Consider the following 19,399-nt stretch of genomic DNA (forward strand, 5'->3'; position numbering starts at 1 on the left):
ATTTCCCCCTGCTCCCACCACTACTTGTCTGTTCCTATTGCTGAGCAATGCAGACGGGCTTACGCCATACATTGTACTATGAGGGAACTTTTGCTCGGGCAGCTGCTCTACACCCACTTATTTCAAATTCCAACTGTCAAGGGTTCTTTTACATGCAGGCCAATATACACAGAACTCACCGGAACTTGTTTTTGAATACTTCCGAAAGGCAGTAGGCCTACTCTATGTCTTTGCCAGGCTTACTGTTCTGCAAAACTGACAAGGGGGAACCGTGCTGCAAAATCTTGAGAAATTTTCTTGGCTAAGACTGGTTGGCAAGCCAGCGTTTTACTCAATGAGGCCACCATGGCTTCCAAATGAAATAGAATAAAACTGACATCAAGTCTTTAGGATTATATAGCAATATGTGGCAACATCTTGCTCAAAAGCATCTGTTATGTTCACCATGTGAATCTTAAGATACACATACACATAAACCAGCCTCTGATAGCTCCTGTTCACTAATAGTGTAAATATGACATACCCTAGCTGTTTGGCCCCAGGTTGGAATGTGGTGTATAAATCCATTCAGCCATACTGGATAACATTATTTAAAGATGCATAATGTAAGAGCTAGAATTTGCCATACTTATGACACTCGACAATTCAGACTATCTTATCAAATCTTCAAAAATACACGACCTCGCTCAGAATAAAGTATTTTGAACTATTATAGCAGGAATGGCCAGGTCTGTATCTAAATCTTACATAATGCACCTTTAAGGGTTATTAAAGATAGTATATACATATATAAGCCTATATATGGTGTTGTTATGTTTGCTGGGTGGGCACTTGGTCTAATACCAACATTATACTACCACTTAGAGATACATTATGTAAGATTTAGATAAAGAGCTAGCCATTCTTGCTATAATAGTTCGAAAATAGATAATGTACAAGAGCATCGCTAACGCAGCAATATACGTCCACATTCCTGTTTTGTTTGATATGGTCCAGTTTGCATTGAGGGTCTGTGAAATAAAACTGGGTTGTAGGACTGCTATCAGTATAACATTTCGTTCACATTAACAGAACACAATTTTTATTTTAAAACAATCGATGTCTTTATTCTAAAAGCATGACGTTTTTTTTTGTTTTTTTTTGCTTGATTGATAACGATAAGAGAATACTTGTGGAAACGTCGTGCTTTTAGAATAAACTAGTGATTGTATCCCATAAAAACTGTGTTCTGTTAATTTGTTCCCTGATCGCTAAATGCCACTTAAAGAATAACTAGAAATGGGCGTGGCTCTGCCCCTGGGGGTCGGGCATGCACCAAAAACAATAGGGATCTTCCTTGGGGTATAAGGAATAAGTATACCAAGTTTGAAGAAAATCCAGTAAGAATTGCGCCCTGTAGGCGACACAAAGACACACGAAAAGAAAATGGGCGTGGCTCTGCCCCTGGGGGTTGGGCATGCACCCCAAACGATAGGGATGTTCCTTAGGGTACAAAGAATGTGTATGCAAAGTTTCAAGATTATTAGTTAAGAAATGTGGCCTGTAGACGACAAACAAACAAATACTAGAAATGGGCGTGGCTCTGCCCCGGGGGGTCGGGCATGCACCAAAAACAATAGGGATCTTCCTTGGGGTATAAGGAATAAGTATACCAAGTTTGAAGAAAATCCATGAAGAATTGCGCCCTGTAGGCGAACCACAGACACACACACACACACACACACACACACACATACATACATACACACACACACACACACAGACTGCTTGATTGATAACGATAAGAGAATACTTGTGGAAACGTCGTGCTTTTAGAATAAACTAGTGATTGTATCCCATAAAAACTGTGTTCTGTTAATTTGTTCCCTGATCGCTAAATGCCACTTAAAGAATAACTAGAAATGGGCGTGGCTCTGCCCCTGGGGGTCGGGCATGCACCAAAAACAATAGGGATCTTCCTTGGGGTATAAGGAATAAGTATACCAAGTTTGAAGAAAATCCAGTAAGAATTGCGCCCTGTAGGCGACACAAAGACACACGAAAAGAAAATGGGCGTGGCTCTGCCCCTGGGGGTTGGGCATGCACCCCAAACGATAGGGATGTTCCTTAGGGTACAAAGAATGTGTATGCAAAGTTTCAAGATTATTAGTTAAGAAATGTGGCCTGTAGACGACAAACAAACAAATACTAGAAATGGGCGTGGCTCTGCCCCGGGGGGTCGGGCATGCACCAAAAACAATAGGGATCTTCCTTGGGGTATAAGGAATAAGTATACCAAGTTTGAAGAAAATCCATGAAGAATTGCGCCCTGTAGGCGAACCACAGACACACACACACACACACACACACACACACACACACACACAGACAGGGGCGACGGCATAATACGTTCACATTATGAATGTGGACGTATAAAAATGAATAATTTGAAAATTTCATTGAAATTACTCTATTGCGAGTGAAGATATTAGCCTTTGAAGGTTTGACAAGTAGTGTGCAATAATTTCAACCACCACACCGTACAAGTTGTTCAAAGCTAAGTCTTGCTCCTCCACTTTTAGCTTAAATCAAAATATGACTGAACTGTTCTAATCTATTTAATATCGGAGAAATCTGATGTCATCGAGAGTTGATATGGCCTGGATAAGTTAATTAATATTTAATTAATAATTTAGATAACATTTCAGGCCTAAAGAAAGACCTGCAATAGGCAGATTTACCTCTTGCATAATGTATATTTAAGGTGTATATTTTCAGTATTATCTATCACAGGTTTTGAAATAAATTTTAAAACGTAATTGTTTGATAAACAACCTTTTTTTATTCATTATTTACAATTCAGCTCTCACAAACTATTGTCATAAACATCAAATGATAAACTTAAAGGAGAAGTTATATTCTTATTAATTGAAGGCAGGTTTTGTGTTGTTGAACCCATTTTAATACTAAATATCAAAGAACAAAATATGAACATCTGCAACAGCTAAACATCTCCTTTAAATATAATAAATACAGACACAGTACATGTAAATAAAATTAAATAAGCTTGATCTAAATAAATTAAACACAGATACAAAACATTTACAATTTATAATCCAGGAAATTATGAATGGATTAACCATTAGAGTAACAAGAACATAATTCATCCTAGGGTATTCAAAATTTAACATGAACTCAAAGTTCATATTTATAAATATCTACTGTAAATGTGGTCCAGCTGTAAGACACAAGATTTAAATATTAAGTAATCCTATTCTACAAATGCATTTTATGAAGGAACAAATTCCAATGTATTAAATTTAAAATTCATTAGAAATTGAATGTAACCAGACCAGATTATGTATATGGAATCAAAGAATTTGAGATCAAAATGTCCCTTTTAATAATGGATTTTATTGCATCAACAATTTGAGATTAAAACATCCCTTTTAATATAACATATATTATTGTATCAACAATTTAGGATTAAAATGTCTCTTTCCTTAAAGTGTGTAACTTACAGGTTTTCTCAATAAATACCATATCTCAATGCCATGTAAATTTGGTTTAAAATTAATAAAGTCTTCAAAAGTTATCAGCAAAAGAAATTATTAATGTCAATTTGACATTAAATCAGCCTTGAGCACACTTGAAAGTGTTTATGTTCTGTTTAGATAATCAAAGCTGTGTCATATCTAACTTTAAGACAAAAAACAAAGGGAGATAATTTCTAGATATGAGACTTATTGTCAAATTGCTTGTAAATAAACAGTCAACACCAGGGGTGTCAAACTCATTTCAATTCACAGGTCACATGAACTAAAATTTGCCATCAAGTGAGCTGGAGATATACAAAAATATCAAGATAAAGCCAAACGTCCTTGAACTTGGCTGAATTCTAAAAACAATCTGGCCCATATGTTCTCCCCTGGTCTAGAAATTAGTCTGAAAAACATACAAATTATTATTCTTCAATGTTGTTCACAATGTTAGTTTTTGTCTCAATAGTAAATTGCAAAAAAAGCTTTAATAAACAATAAAGCAAAAATGTAATATTTGAAATGACAAACCAATGTATAACAGTAATAAAATGGGCAGGTATAAAATTGTGCAGTTTATACTTTCAAACCTCTGCAAAAGGACAGATAGTTTATACTTTTAGACAACTGTATGGATCATTATATAATTTCTACTTAAGGTAAATGGATTAAAACAGGGGATCATTTTATAATTTTTACTTACAGTAAACAGATTGAAACAGGAATCATTTTACAATTTATACTTTTAAGACAACTGGACACAGACCATAACCAAAGACAAAGGGAACAAACAAAAAATTATTTTGAAATTGCAAACACAGATTATTTTTTTTATTTATATCCAAGATAATGGGACGGAAACACTGATCATTTTATGATTTATACTTTAAACAACTTGATGGAAACACAGATAATTTCATAATCTTTAAGTAAGGAAACAGGTAAGACGCATAAATCAAAATTTATGCTTAAGAAAAAAAGACGTACGTATTCATTCATTCACACTTAACATAATTGGTTGGAAACATAGATTATTTTATAATGCATAACTAGACAGAAGCATTATTTAATAATTTAAACTTAAAACAACTAGAAAACAGGAAAGGAGTATTTATACTTAAGACAACTGGACGGAAACATAGATTATTTTATAATGTATAACTGGACGGAAACATTATTTAATAATTTAAACTTAAGACAACTAGAAAACAGGACAGTTATACTTAAGACAACTGGACGGAAACATAGATTAATTTATAATGTATAACTAGACAGAAACATTATTTAATAATTTAAACTTAAAACAACTAGATAACAGGACAGTTATACTTAAGAAAACTGGACGGAAACATTATTTATAAACTTTTCAGATCATTCTGAAATTCAAAAAGTGAAATATTGCTGAACAGTTATTCACAATATGTGAAAACTTGGCTGAAATTAAAACACAATTGAAGGAGGTGCATTTCTGTATATTACTTTATGTGAGTCTTGGTTTACACACAATATAAACAAATTTGACCGATTTGCTAAAATAATTGCCATTTTTAAGACTTGGGACACTAAATTCAACGATATTGTACCATTGCTGATGTCACTAACTAACCCATTCTTTGAGTGAAGGTATCGGTGTTATGACGATTCAAGTCCACACAACAGAAACAAGGTCATTGTGGGACTAACATATGTTTCAATTTTATTTCAATAATTTGCTTGCGCATAGGGGTCTTTTCGCAGTTGGAGGAAACCAGAGGAGCCAAAGAAAACTACAAAAGGTTGGATAAGTGGGGAATCAAAACCATGCCACTTGACTCAATGACAGACCTAATGATCACACATTAACCATTCGACCACCCAACCCCCCTATATACAGTAAGTAAGCACATTAATAATACAGTAACTTATAGAACATGTAAATTAAGGTCTGCTCAGAACATCTTGGCAAAATATTTGTTTGTTGTTTTTTTAAAACAAATTTTGACATTTTCAATACATTTCTAACATCAAGTACTGAAAGCCAGTATGTAAAACAAACCATCAAATCAGATTTAATTAAAACAAGCCAACAGTGAGGCTGATGTCCCCCGCCGAAATTGCAAAATAAATAGATGACACATATTAATTAATCGCACATTTATTTTTTTCACTAAGTTTCATCACTCTCTATCAGATAGAATCAAGATTATCTTGTCCCAAACCATCGACAAATGAAATCGATTAGCTCTGCTTAGCTTCAGCTCGAAATGTTAATTATTGAACTCAGTCAAGACATTCACCTAATGAACATCTACATATACATCAAGTTTAAACATTCACCTAATAGACACCTATGCCAAGTTTGAACATTCTACCTCAATTAGAAGGAGAGTTATTGTGTTCCAAAGTTTCTACCAATCAAATTGCTTATCACTCTGCTTACCCTCAGCAAAAAATGTTCATTATCGAACTTAGTTAAGGTATTCATATAATAAATCTATACACCAAGTTTCATCAATCTCACTTAATTAGAACTAAAGTTATCGTGTCCCAAAGCATCAACCAATCAAATTGCTTATCTCTGCTTACCCTAAGCGGAAAATGCTCATCTTCGAACTCCATCAAGGCATTGACCTAATCAACACATACACCAAGTTTGAACATTCTAGCTCAATTAGGAAGAGAGTTATCGTGCCCCAAAGTATCAACCAATCAAATTGCTTATCTCTGCTTACCCTAAGCGGAAAATGCTCATCTTCGAACTCCATCAAGGCATTGACCTAATAAACACATACACCAAGTTTGAACATTCTAGCTCAATTAAAAGTTATCGTGTCCCAAAGCATCAACCAATCAAATTGCTTATCTCTGCTTACCCTAAGCGGAAAATGCTCATCTTCGAACTCCATCAAGGCATTGACCTAATCAACACATACACCAAGTTTGAACATTCTAGCCCAATTAGAAAGAGAGTTATCGTGTCCCAATGCATCAACCAATCAAACTGCTTATCTCTGCTTACCCTAAGCGGAAAATGCTCATCTTCGAACTCCATCAAGGCATTGACCTAATAAACACATACACCAAGTTTGAACATTCTAGCTCAATTAGGAAGAGAGTTATTGTGTCCCAAAAAGTGTGACGGACAGACGGACGGACGGACGGACGGACGGACGGACGGACGGACGGACGGACGGACGGACGGACGGACAGACAGACAGACAGACAGACAGACAGACAGACAGACAGACAGACAGACAGACAGACAGACAGACGAACCCATTTTAATAGTCCCCTGCTTTCTTCGAAAGGCGGGGGACAATAAAAAGTTTTTTTTTTTAACCAAGTCAATGAGATCTAGTCACTTCAAGATAATAATGACGATCCAGCTTGTTTCCCCTTTAAGCAGAACAATTCTATTTTAAAATAAAATCAGAGAAAATAAATCTAATGTTAACAGCGTTTAAGTAATGTTGTTCTTGCAGCTACCAGTAATTTGAAGGCCTCTTCACTCCCCGGTGCCACACTTTTATCAGGGTGTAGTAATACAGCTAATTTACGATATGCTTTATTTACATCGTCCCTGTGAAAATATAGAAAAACACAACAAAAATATAGAACTGAATTAAAAAATTACATGTGTGAGAGGCAGAAGTATTCAAGCTGTTACAACACTATATAGTCTGTACTAGTTTAAGATTTTTCTGGGAAAGAGCGAGAGAGAGAGAGACTACTTGGAAACAATGAGAGAGATGCTAACACATGGTTTATAAGTTTTTGTTCAATAATGTGCATGTGTGTAGGGATCCGTGGAAAGAAACCTGAGGACCTGGAGAAAACCCACAAGGTTAAGCTAGAGGGAGGAAACCTATGGATCTGGAGAAACTCCATTAGGTTAAGCTGGATTTACACCAGTAATCCCCCTGACCCCCATCCCCTCCGATTTATCTCAGGTAAACACAAACAGGGTAGAATTTTGGCAGGTCAGCAACCGAAGTCTGCCATAGCTCAGGCATATGAATGATGAATCTTATAGGAACCTGCATTACTTACTTGCTGGCTCCTACAGATAATCCTAATCTCTCATAATCTGATTTTGAATTCTTTAATCTTTGTATAGCTTCTATTTGATCTTTACTGTAACCTAATTGTGTTACCACAGGGATTTTCTTGCCACCATTTTCAACTGTACTAATAACACCTTCTAATAAAGTCTGAAAATAATTTAGAATAAAATCAACAGGTTAGTTAGAGAGAAATGGGGTTTAATATTCACCCAACACTAACTAGGTCATATTGGGACTGATATGTTATATTGTATTTCAATAACTCACTTTAAGTTATGGGTCTGGGGGTAAACAGGAGCATCCAGAGAAATCACACAAAGTTAGGCAAGGGACACAACTCTTTTTCCTATACAAGTGTGGGATCAAATCCATAATTTCCACATCATATACAGTAAGCTTTCTGGCTATTCAAAAACTCATCACTCTCCCAAGAAGCAGAGGGGAGAAGGCTTAACAGTATTCTATGTCCTCCATACTACAAGCTCAACTATACACAGATTGAACAAATGATACAAGAATACTACACAATTAGAGGAGATATACGAATGAAACAGTAAAGGTAAATAACACTAAAAAACAATTCTGGTCCAAATCAGAAGTGAATCATTGTGACTAATCATATGTTCATTTACTTTCAAGTACTTAGTTTCTTATATGGAAAAAATTATTCTGTGAACTAGCATATTAGCTGAGGCGGAAGTTAAAGGCAAATCCCACAGCAAATAGTGATTATTAGACCATCCATAATCAATTTAATTATTAATATTTTCTTTTCTCCTGGTTCCAAAAACAAGAATAGCAGCACCAGGATGTTTTGTAAACAACATTTTATTCAAAAAATGAAAGGGATTGAGTAACAGGCATAGCCTATATATATAACCTCTGATTGTTTGCCAAATGATCGCTAAATCCCCTGTCGATCTCATATCAAATTTTTAGGAATGATTGTTTGATAACCATAACATTTTTTTTTGTATAGTTTAAGGGGGCCGATTAAACTGCAGTGTCAACTTTACCTTAAATAATTCATTTACACCTTCACCAGTTTGAGCAGATGTCTCAAAATAATGGAAACCATGGCCACTAGCCCACAAACGACCTTCAACTTCATCTACTGCTCTCTTTTTATCAATCTAAAAAACAATGAAATAAAAATAGAAATCAGTTCTGTAACCTTTGACCTCCTGCTCCATCACATATTATAGTCTCTGTCATTCTGACAAATATTCTACAAATATTAGTCTGGATGGGTTGTCAACATTAACAAAATCTAATGGAGGTAACTAGCCCTTAAAACAAGAATTGCCATTTCAAAAAATCCATTTTCTATCTTCATGGACCATGTCTATGTTTTTTTATTAATCCTAATTCATCGTCATGATTCATGTTTGTTTATAATAATGCATAAATTATGGGATTTATTTCAGGAAGGGGTGCAACTCTTACTTGGCCTGGCAAAATTTACTGGATAATCAACTCCCTGTTATGCATTAGCAATGGGACTTTTTAGTAAAAGTTGACAACTGCCCCAGACCCTCCGTAGTTGAAGACTAGGAGGTTCTGGTTGACCGAGACTATCACCACATACTGTCAAATCTAGTGGTTGACACAGAATAGAATTTCTTTATTATTTTATTTATTGTGAATCAACAAATCATAATTGAATCATAAGATATATTTTTATTGAAAAACAAAGTTTTGAGGTTGGAATAGATAACCAAATTATCCCCAAAAGAACATATTTAAGGTTACAGAGGCAGTGTTTAATACCTCAACAACTTAAATCAACAGCAATAGACCACACATTCACCCAGAGAGAGAGAGAGAGAGAGAGAGAGAGAGAGAGATGGGGTTTAACATCTTGCGCATAGGGGTCTTTAGCAGTGGGAGGAAACTGGAGGACCTGGAGAAAACCTCAAAGTTGGACAGGCGACCCTACTCCTTGTCACGTACAACCAGGGAATCGAAACTACGCCAGTTGACTCAATGACAGACCTTATGATACAGTGTGCAAGTGCCAACCATTCCACCATCGATCCCCCTTCACCCATAGAATAAAGGAATAACTAAACAAACCTTATTAGCACAAACACACACTACCACATTTTCTAAATCTGACTGATTTCCTATTTCTGATTTCATTTCATTCACCCATTCTTCTAACGATTCAAAACTACTTCTTTCTGATACGTCATAAACTATAACAGCCCCTTGTGTATCACGATAAAATTCATTTCGTACCTGCAAAAAATTTACAACTTAAATAAATACCCTATCCTAATTATATAAAGTCAATACTCGAAAAAATGGTTCCAAATTTAACCTAAAAAAGTAAAGAACTTATCTCCCTGCATGCCTTGGTTTTGTTTTTTTTTCTTCAAAACCTCTGCACATACCTTGTCAGAACAATAGCATGTAACCAGACCTTTCAACACTACCACATCTACTGTGCGGTGATAAATTTCTAATTTTTTTAATTTTCTCGCTAAAAAAATACAACTCTTTGGATGTCAACAAAAACGGTAGTGAATTTTGGTTATCAACATCGATTTGGGGTTATTGTTAAGTGTAATTTAGCTAACAGATTTGATATCAAATTGTTTCCAACTATTTTAGAGTTAATGAAGCAGATATAATTATTGATACAGTTGGAATACTCTTGAAATGCTATCAATAAAATAAACAAATAGCAACCTGTTTACGACAGCATTGGCTGACATTTTCGTTTGTGCGCATACAGCATCAAATACAATATTTCGAATGCAACATGACCTGGAACATTTTTTTCTCGCCGGTTCTGAATTACACTCTCGCAAATAAATGTAAAAACAGATTTTCGGAATCTCGGTATAAAAATTCCTGTACATTGGGAGAGGATAACGATGGCAATAACGATATTATTAGTCAGTATGCAAAACAATTTTGTTGATGGTCCCCCTCTATTGGTAATGCAAAAATACTATAAAATCTGTTAAGCACACCAATTATCTAATATGAAACAATATTGACAAAAAAACTCAAGAATGAGGAACACAAGGATATTTTTAAAATCATGCTAGGCCTAAGTGGTAATTGTAATTATATTTGACATTATTTCTTTCTGTAGGCTACATATTCAATTCTTAAGTTATAGTCATTTGATTAATAACATAAATTTGATATGGTTACCATTGCTTGTGTTTATTTTATATCTATTACCCATTTAAACTAATTATTTAAAAAATCTAATACAATTTTTGTGTTGTTGGGCCTGTAGTTCGGGAAATCTACTGCCAAATCATGGTTGCATTTTTTTACATTACCCTACTGCATTACATCTACGAGGGGTTGAAGGATCTGCATGTAACATAGAAATTGAGTTCAGCAAGGGCTATACTGGTAATTGTAGTAATAGTTTAATAACAAAATACTAAACCTATTCTATATTTATATATTTCTTTGTGATCTTATTTGTCTGGAGCGCATCCAAGTATTTTATGTTTTTAAACTACTTTCTGTTCATAGAAATAGAAAGCAACAATTTAACAGATGTTCAGGGCAGCACTTAAGAATTTATTTTGTGACCATGACCCTTATGCTCATAAACATTCTGGATATGCTCATCCCAGCCCTGACCCAATTGGTACAAATTATACTGCAATTTTTTGCTGATCTCAAAGGCCTCAATTTTTCTGTATGGTTTTAATTTCTCAATTATGATTGACTGGTTAATTATTGGTTATTGTTTTATGGGCGTATGTCTGGAGTTGACTAATCTCAATCAAGCTCTTAAATTAGCCTAAACATGGCCAATGACTGTTTTTAGCTTTTTTTATACGCCCACATGAAAATATGGTCATACATTGCCGTCGCCCCCGTCCGTTTCTTGTGAACACTCTACAGACTACATTTATTATCTGATTGTTTTGAATTTGATATATGTTGTTTGCATTAGTGAGATGAAGAAGCCTATTTAATTTCAATAACTTCCATTAATTTCAGCAATTGCCCTTATTACATATAGAGTTATGGCCCTTGTTTCACTTTGATGAATCTTGTGAACGCTCTAATGACAACAGTTATCATCCGATCTGTTTGAAATTGATATGCATCATTTAAATTAGTAAAACGAAGAAGCCTATTGAATTTCAGCAATTTCCGTTAATTACACCGTGAGTTATGGCCCTTGTTTCACTTTGTTGTACCTTGTGAATGCTCTAATGACAAAAGTTATTATCCGATCTGTATGAAATTTATATGCTTCATTTAAGTTAGTAAAACAAAGAAGGCTATTGAATTTCAGCAATTTCGGTTAATTACATCTAGAGTTATGGCCCTTGTTTCACTTTGTTGAATCTTGTGAACGCTCTAATGACAACAGTTATCATCCTATCTGTTTGAAATTGATATGCATCATTAAATTAGTGCAACGAAGAAGCCTATTGAATTTCAGCAATTTCCGTTAATTATGTCGTGAGTTATGGCCCTTGTTTTACTTTGTTGAACCTTGTGAACCTTCGAAGGACAAAAGTTATCATCCGATCTGTATGAAATTTATATGCATTATTTGAATTAGTAAAACGAAAAAGCCTGTAGAATTTCAACAATTTCTGTAGATTACTTCCAGTGTTACGGCCCTTGTTTTAGTTTTTAGAACCTTGTGAACCCTCAACCGAAGAAAATAATAATGTCATCTGTATGAAATTGTCTCTTAAATGCCCCTAATTACCTACAAAAGAATAAATATGTGACAACCCTTGTCGACTGCTCGGACAATTTAGCTGCTGTGGGCATATGTTTTGTTGCTGTATCAGATAGGCTTGGATTGTTATAGCAGAATAGACAAAAAAACTAGAAATCAAGAAAACTAGAAACCCCTGTCTGGGTAGTATGTTGTTATGTTAAAAACTTACTTCGTAGAATATAGGATGTCCCGCCATATCAAATATATTTACTTTAACATCTCTGTCTTTAACTGTTACCCTGTAATAAACATTATTCAATAATTGTTGCTCATTTTAAGAAATAAATATTCCTTGGTACTGAAGAATTTCACATTTGATTTTTGCATGACAGCGTCGGTGAATTTTTTGGCCATATAGCGATGCCAACTTGGAAACTTTAGTGTGCTACATCTTTTATGTAGAACTTACCATTGCTAGGCATCTAATATATGTTCACCAACAGCTTTAAGCACACGCTAACCATTCGGCCATCCACCACTCACGCATGAAGCAAAACAAAGTTTTAATAAAACTTATGAGATGTTAAAATGACTACTGATACATCTCTTTTATTTTGGTAAATAAGGGCTGACTTAATTCAGGTTAATGTGTGAGTTCATATTGTTAAAGATACATTATGGGAGATTCGAAAACGAGTTGGCAGTTCTCACTATAAAAATTAAAAACTAGATAACGTAAAGGCAATTTGCTGAAAATTTCATTCAAATTGATCCACTATCTACAGAGAACTAAGCAAATGAAATTTCTGCCTAGCCTCGGTCATCATTACTTAAGTCAGTACAATAAACAGCATAGTCTCTATTATCCATTTAATCGTTTAATCGAGAAGGAAAGTTATGCAGTAAATCGGCTCACAATCCACTTAAGATCGCAGGCTAGCAATGCCATCTAGAGTTGATTATGGTCTGGATAAGTTAATTAATGTCTAAGTAATAATTTAGATAACATTTTAGGCCTAAAGAAAGACCTGCAATAGACAGATTTAGCTCTTGCATAATGCATGTTTAAGTGGGTAGGGTATCTGTAAATCGTACATTAAAAGAATTAGGTCCCCAAGTGGGGCCAGTGTTGAAATATGACCGATTTTGAATTCCAAGACAAAACGGACATCCATATCATTTTAAACCAAAACTCGAAAAGATTTTGTTGCATTTTTGATTGAAATAAGATGTCCATTTAACTCAATTCAACACCTTGTTTAAATTAAAGAGTGTTGTAAATTATGAAAAGAAATCAAGACCAAAAAAAACAATTAAATGACATTTGACTTTCATCAGAATAAAGACAATATGTGTTTATTTGTACTTACCTAGTAACACCGTAATCTATTCCTATTGTTGCTAAATATTTATTGACAAATCTCTTCTCACAATATCTCTTTATTATACAACTCTACAAAAATATTAAAATAATTCATCAAAGGAGATGGTCGGGATTTAACATCTTCAATAAAAATATCAACATATCATTTTGAGACTAACGTATATTATAAATTCTATGGTTGCACAAACCTAATGACCTAGTCGCTCGCTCTCTCTATCTCTCTCCCCCCCACCCCCCCACTGATGAGATTGTGAACTATACTTGAGACAGATCTGCCAATCCATGGCTCAGTCATAGATATTTTAAGATTTATAACAAGTGACAGTTGACAAACGTTCCTGTAGCTGTCTCTTACTAAATAAATGATCCAATCAACAAAAGCTAAGTCATTTTGGGACATGGTACAGTAGAGTCTATATTCAGCATCCACTCAAGGGAATTCTCAGGACTGACCACTTAACGGGAGTGACTTCTTAATAAAATCTCAGTGTTTGTTAGTACTGTTATCAAGTAAAATTTTACGACTGGATACACTGGGTGCAAACATTGATACTTCCATCGGTAAATTTGGACGTCGCTATTGGAACAAAAATTCTATGACTCAAATCTCCAATATAAATTCTGTAATGTGTCTGTATGTACCAACATATCAAAAAAGCACATGTCAAAAAAACTATCACTATTTTCAGGTGGTGTAACTCTGTATGTAATAGGGGGCGTTAAAACTTTACCAACAAAGCGGATAAGGAAAACAGATACTAGATGATCATGACAAAACTCGGCTTTCACGGTACATTTAGTTTTGTCAATCAGTATCAAATAACGTTTTATTATGTGTGAAAACAATGATCAGGATCAGGGTTTGTTATTTAATAAAACTTAAAAGAAAAGATCTATTAAAGCATAATGACTGGTTTATGGCCCGGGGGGGGGGGGGGGGGGAGAGAGATTTACTGTGACCGGTTATAAGATATTGTCGCTGAGTGAAAGGGAGTGGCTGCTCGTACAGATCCTACTGTACATCTTTATTTCCATTATCTGCATGCACACAGAGTTAGAAATCCAGACAATCAGAGAACAGATACCACAGATTTACAAAAAAAAAGTTTACCTTTCCTACTTCGGTATTACCCATACTGATGATTTTTACTCTAGGAACAACTTTAGCCTTCATTGTACCTTTTACAGATGTCATATTTCACCAAACTATTTAAAATCATAGGCCTACATAAACATTATTTCTACACACAGTTTTTAAATAAATATTTCTCTTGACATATCTACAGTACTCTTAGTTTCAGGCTTTCTTCATCCATAATGCTTACTGTACGAACAACTGGAATGACAGACAATTATTGACTTAATACATATTGGGAAAAAAATTAAATCACTTCTATAAAATAAAAATTATCCCTGGCCTATGTCAGCTTAGACCCTCCGTGTTTCGAGACGAGAGATTGTACTATATAGTTCCATCTGGCAAATCCCAACGGGGAACACATCGGGCCTCAGTAAGCAAAACTGACAACATTTTTCATCAAAACAACGATTGATTATTGTTATTCATAACATTTCTGCCACATTAAACTACAATCAAGATGTTACATGCATTAATAATGAAATTAAGTTTGCCAGGTGAAACTAAAGACACCCAATCATAACTAAAAACAACTATGTCATTATTATGCTATATTGTATAGGCTAACATGATAGACAAGGCAAAAAATGAGTTATTTCTTACGAAGTGTATATTTTGCCGTCCGACGGTTCTTTACTTTATTTACTATTTAGCCGTCACTTCCGTTCGACATGCGCAGTTGTCGATTCCTGATGATATATTCCACCATTTTGGAACATTAAAAACAACTCGTCTTTCAAGTTCGGCGCAGAAGCACGATTTTACAGGAAAAAAATAAACCACTGACAGTCTAAGTACTTAAATTAAAAACCAAAATCCGTAGAAATGCGCCCTCGACCAAAATAGAATAATATTCTAAATGCTTTTCTACAATTTACATTTATTATCTTATTTTCTTTTAAAAATAATTCTCCAGTTTCTACCTCAGAAATTCACGTATGGCTATTTGTTTCCTTATAAGAAACGGAGAAAGAAGCAATGTTAGATAAAGGATGAATAGAGCTGTCTGGTGGTTTTGGTTTTGGGTTAGGGTTGGATTATGGGTTAAAATCAGTCGGTAAAATAGCCCATGTGTTGAAAGAGCCAGAATCATTGCCAAAGTGAAAACTGCTAAGTCCAGGAATCAGACAACTGCGCATATCAAACGGAAGTGATGGCTAAATAGTAAATAAAGTAAAGAACCTTCGGACGGCAAAACACTGCCTATTTCTTATTAATTGACGATGGCTCAGACAGCAGACCATACTCAACTGTATCACTATCAGACAATAATTTACAATTATATCATTTTTGTTGTGTTCTCTCTCGGTTATCAATCATAATATGGTCGCGTGACTGAGGAGTGGATTGCAATCTAGGCCAAGAACTTCTCAAATGCATGAACGTCGTATAAACTGTCTTTTTCATTAGCATTAGCCCATTGCCATATGTCATATGATTGAAAAATAATTCTAACTTCAACTTCCGATTTATCAGGGTAGTTTCCCTAAAAAGCTCTGTATTTCTCGGTGAACTCACGTATCTAATGATATCCATTGTGCATTGTAAATTGCTCATCCTAAAATTTACATCATATTATTAAAGACTAGGGTATTCAAGCTAAAAATTTAAAATTTGCGTTTGCGTTTCAGCATGTTTACCTATACCGGAAGTTATCAACGTAAACAAACCATTTGATTGGATCTAGCAGTTGAGTAATATTTCGGAATGGGAAATCAAACGAAATTTGTTCGGTAAATCTAAAATCTTTCATATTACGCAACGAAATGAATACATTAAATTATGTACGACAGCAAAATCGACGTTGTAAAAAAACAACAACAACAAATACATCAATGGAATTTTTCAGTTATGATGTCAGCCTACAGTCCTACACTTGCCAATAGTTTAACTTGAGGGATTCAGTATATCTGATTAGAAAAAAAACTAGGGGTTTCGGTGTCTTTGAATAAATCCGCCGAAACGTGCGAACAGCGAATGCTGCAAAAATTGTGAAAATTTAACTTCACGACCGTATTTTGCATTTATCCTGTCAGACTTTGAAATAACATTCATGACAGAGCATTCATCGGATATTCCGCGATATGTTCATGTAGTACAAGAATTTTGTAATTAAGGTGGGAACAACTTTATATTACAATTAACAATTCTGCCAAATTTATTTTTGTAACGCAATGATGTTATCTTGTTGAAATAAATGTGTTCGATACAGGGCTCTCCCACAAATCTAAACATTTACAGTGTTCACAAAAAATTGTTGACTAACCGAAATTTCTACGTAATACAAAGTGCTCGAAGCTTTCTTCCAAAAGTTCTTCCATTGATATTAAAATACTTTTCCGCGACATTCCAGATCCTATATTATGTAGATTGGCCTACATAGCTCATGCATCGATGGAAAAAATATTCCCCATTTCATGTTATTACATGTCATCTAGCTCCGCTTCCGTTATGCAACTACTTGCAAGGCACCTAATGGACACCCGCTGGCGTTTCCGGGCAACTGGCGAGTTATGTATGCACTAGGTTATCAATAGCAGACTCAGTGATCAACGTCATATAATAATTTAATTACTTAATATATTGTCGGCTTATTAATTAATTTATATTTCGTGGTCATTACAAAATATCAAAACATTACATAAAGATATGCTTAGAGAGTCGAGCAAATGACTTAATGCAATGCTTGAAGGGATATGATATCTTATTAAAACCAGGCGTCATTTCGTCTCGTGTATTCGGTTAGTCTAAACAAATGTAAAATAAAACGGAACAAAATTTTGGTACATGTATAATTTTAATTAGAATGGATACCGGTACACGCAATACACCTTATCAAAAAGTGTTTTCTTTTTTCCACACAAAAATCTGTTGTATTTCGTGTCCCATTTTTAATTAAAGTAAATTACTGATATTTTACTTTGTGTATACCAAGGTTAATTTCCTCATATTCTTTACACTGAATAACTTTTATTTATAACACGTAATGTAGGTGAGTGTCATTAGGTCATTGTAGATCGAGTTAATGACAATAGGAAATAATTTGGCTATTATAGTTTAGTATTGTTACACACGTCATACTTCACCAAAGACTTCCAAAATGTTTAACTTGTTTCATAAGTTTCCATTGAAAAAAACAAAAGATGTTTTATGAACGAAATTGTATGTCTAAATAATCAAGATATCAGTTTCTTCCCCGTAATAATCAAAATATCAGTTCCCTTTAAAATTATAAATCCGCGGAAAGGAAGTAATCAGAATATTTTTAACATGTCACAACCCAGTCTGAATACAGATCAAAAACGTTTTAATGTTTTCATGTCCCGAAATGTTTTTATAAAGGGATATTCGATTGAGTTTAATTTTAATTAAACTGTTAATAGTCTGACAGATTTGTATCTTCACAACATCTATATTCCATTGTTTCAACAACGATTCCATGATGTTCCTTCCATTCATAATTATTGGCACACATATGGCTGCTCGGAGAAAAACTGGGAAGTCGGAACATTGAAACCCAACATTATTTCAAAACATAGACGGGACGGAGGCTTGTATATATGGAATTTAGATTTAGAATTTCGATGGTGTTTGCTGTTGAAAAAATCAGACTAAACATAGAAGCAGGGCATGGATGCAGATGACGAAAATGTGGTGATCGTCTAAACATTAATGTTTTAACTTGTACAGTATTTCATTTTATTTTTTATCATTTATATTGGTATCTATTGTCTGTTTATATTTTAATTGTGATAATTTCTATCACTTAACTTTTAACTCTTGTAAATCGTTTCTGAAACGAATGTGTAGAACGCTATATGAAAATAAATTATTATTATTAGTAGTATAATTATGATAACGTCCCTGAAACTCAGGTTCATGCTTCTATTCCCACAGGAAATGGACAAACGGTATAATTTAGAAGCATATACAATTAACAATAATGAACAATGAATCAAAATAAAGTACACATATTTAAACACCGGATATTCTATTATTAGGCTGGACTGAAGATGTTTGTTCAGAATATGACAATGAGCATTGACGTATAGGCCACCCTGAATATTACGATTTTTATTCTCCTATCTCTTTCTGGTATGGAGGGGAGGGGATCACGATAAATTGCGCATGTTAAACATAATAACGATGTTTCTATTGATGCGACCCTGTCCAGGGGCGGATCCAGAAGTTTTTGCAGGAGGGGGTTTGCCAGGTTCCTGTCAAGGAAATTTGACTGTTGACGATGCATGATACCACAGTTTCCAAATTACGTAGGCATACGCAGTGTAACATTGAGCTTTTTAAAGAGAGACGTCAATTTTTATTATGAATTAATAGGATCACATTGTGGTTCAATTTCATTGATGCAAAGCATTAATTGTGATATCGCGTATGCATAATGTCTATATTAGGCTATACCGGGCAAGGAACAATGTAAACGTTAACGTACATGTGTAAAACCATTGCAAGCTCCCGTACACAGACTGACCTGACAGTATCTAAATAAGAGTAACGCCGCTCTCCCGGCAAAATTTCCCTTGCAGCACACTGCATGCCATGGCGATGGCGTATGCTCGTATTAGCTAGCCCGGGGAGAGGGAAGGGGGGGGGGCGTAGGATTTAACGTCTTACTATTCTGCATAGCCCGAAAGG

At 34.7% G+C, this 19,399-nt stretch overlaps 1 protein-coding gene across 3 annotated transcripts; it reads right to left on the bottom strand.

The window, feature by feature from the left end:
- Positions 1 to 6,477: 6,477 nt before the first annotated feature.
- On the bottom strand, positions 6,478 to 16,441 carry LOC126808730 (dnaJ homolog subfamily C member 27). 3 transcript variants are annotated; one of them, XM_056103544.1, is made up of 8 exons: positions 16,387 to 16,441; positions 14,720 to 14,944; positions 13,595 to 13,677; positions 12,454 to 12,523; positions 9,638 to 9,802; positions 8,578 to 8,694; positions 7,548 to 7,708; positions 6,478 to 7,077 (listed from the first exon to the last, which is right to left on the bottom strand). In XM_056103544.1, the coding sequence occupies exons 2-8, from the start codon at positions 14,801 to 14,803 to the stop codon at positions 6,948 to 6,950; spliced, it is 810 nt and encodes a 269-aa protein (XP_055959519.1). In that variant the 5' UTR covers positions 14,804 to 14,944; positions 16,387 to 16,441; the 3' UTR covers positions 6,478 to 6,947. The 3 variants fall into 3 exon arrangements, with proteins under 3 accessions (XP_055959519.1, XP_050389623.1, XP_055959518.1); XM_050533666.2 differs by having other exon boundaries at positions 16,265 to 16,398; XM_056103543.1 differs by lacking the exon at positions 16,387 to 16,441 and having other exon boundaries at positions 14,720 to 15,175.
- Positions 16,442 to 19,399: the final 2,958 nt, after the last annotated feature.

This window comes from Patella vulgata, chromosome 1 (genome assembly GCF_932274485.2).
Source record: "Patella vulgata chromosome 1, xgPatVulg1.2, whole genome shotgun sequence".
NCBI classification, from domain to species: domain Eukaryota; kingdom Metazoa; phylum Mollusca; class Gastropoda; family Patellidae; genus Patella; species Patella vulgata.

Coding starts and splice junctions, on each gene's coding strand:
- LOC126808730 (XM_056103544.1), bottom strand. CDS start 14,803: ATGACATCTGTAAAAGGTACAATGAAGGCTAAAGTTGTTCCTAGAGTA. Junction 13,678..14,719: donor GTAATACCGAAGTAGGAAAG/GTAAACTTTTTT, acceptor ATATTTTTGTAG/AGTTGTATAATAAAGAGATA. Junction 7,078..7,547: donor TTATCTGTAGGAGCCAGCAA/GTAAGTAATGCA, acceptor ATATTTTCACAG/GGACGATGTAAATAAAGCAT.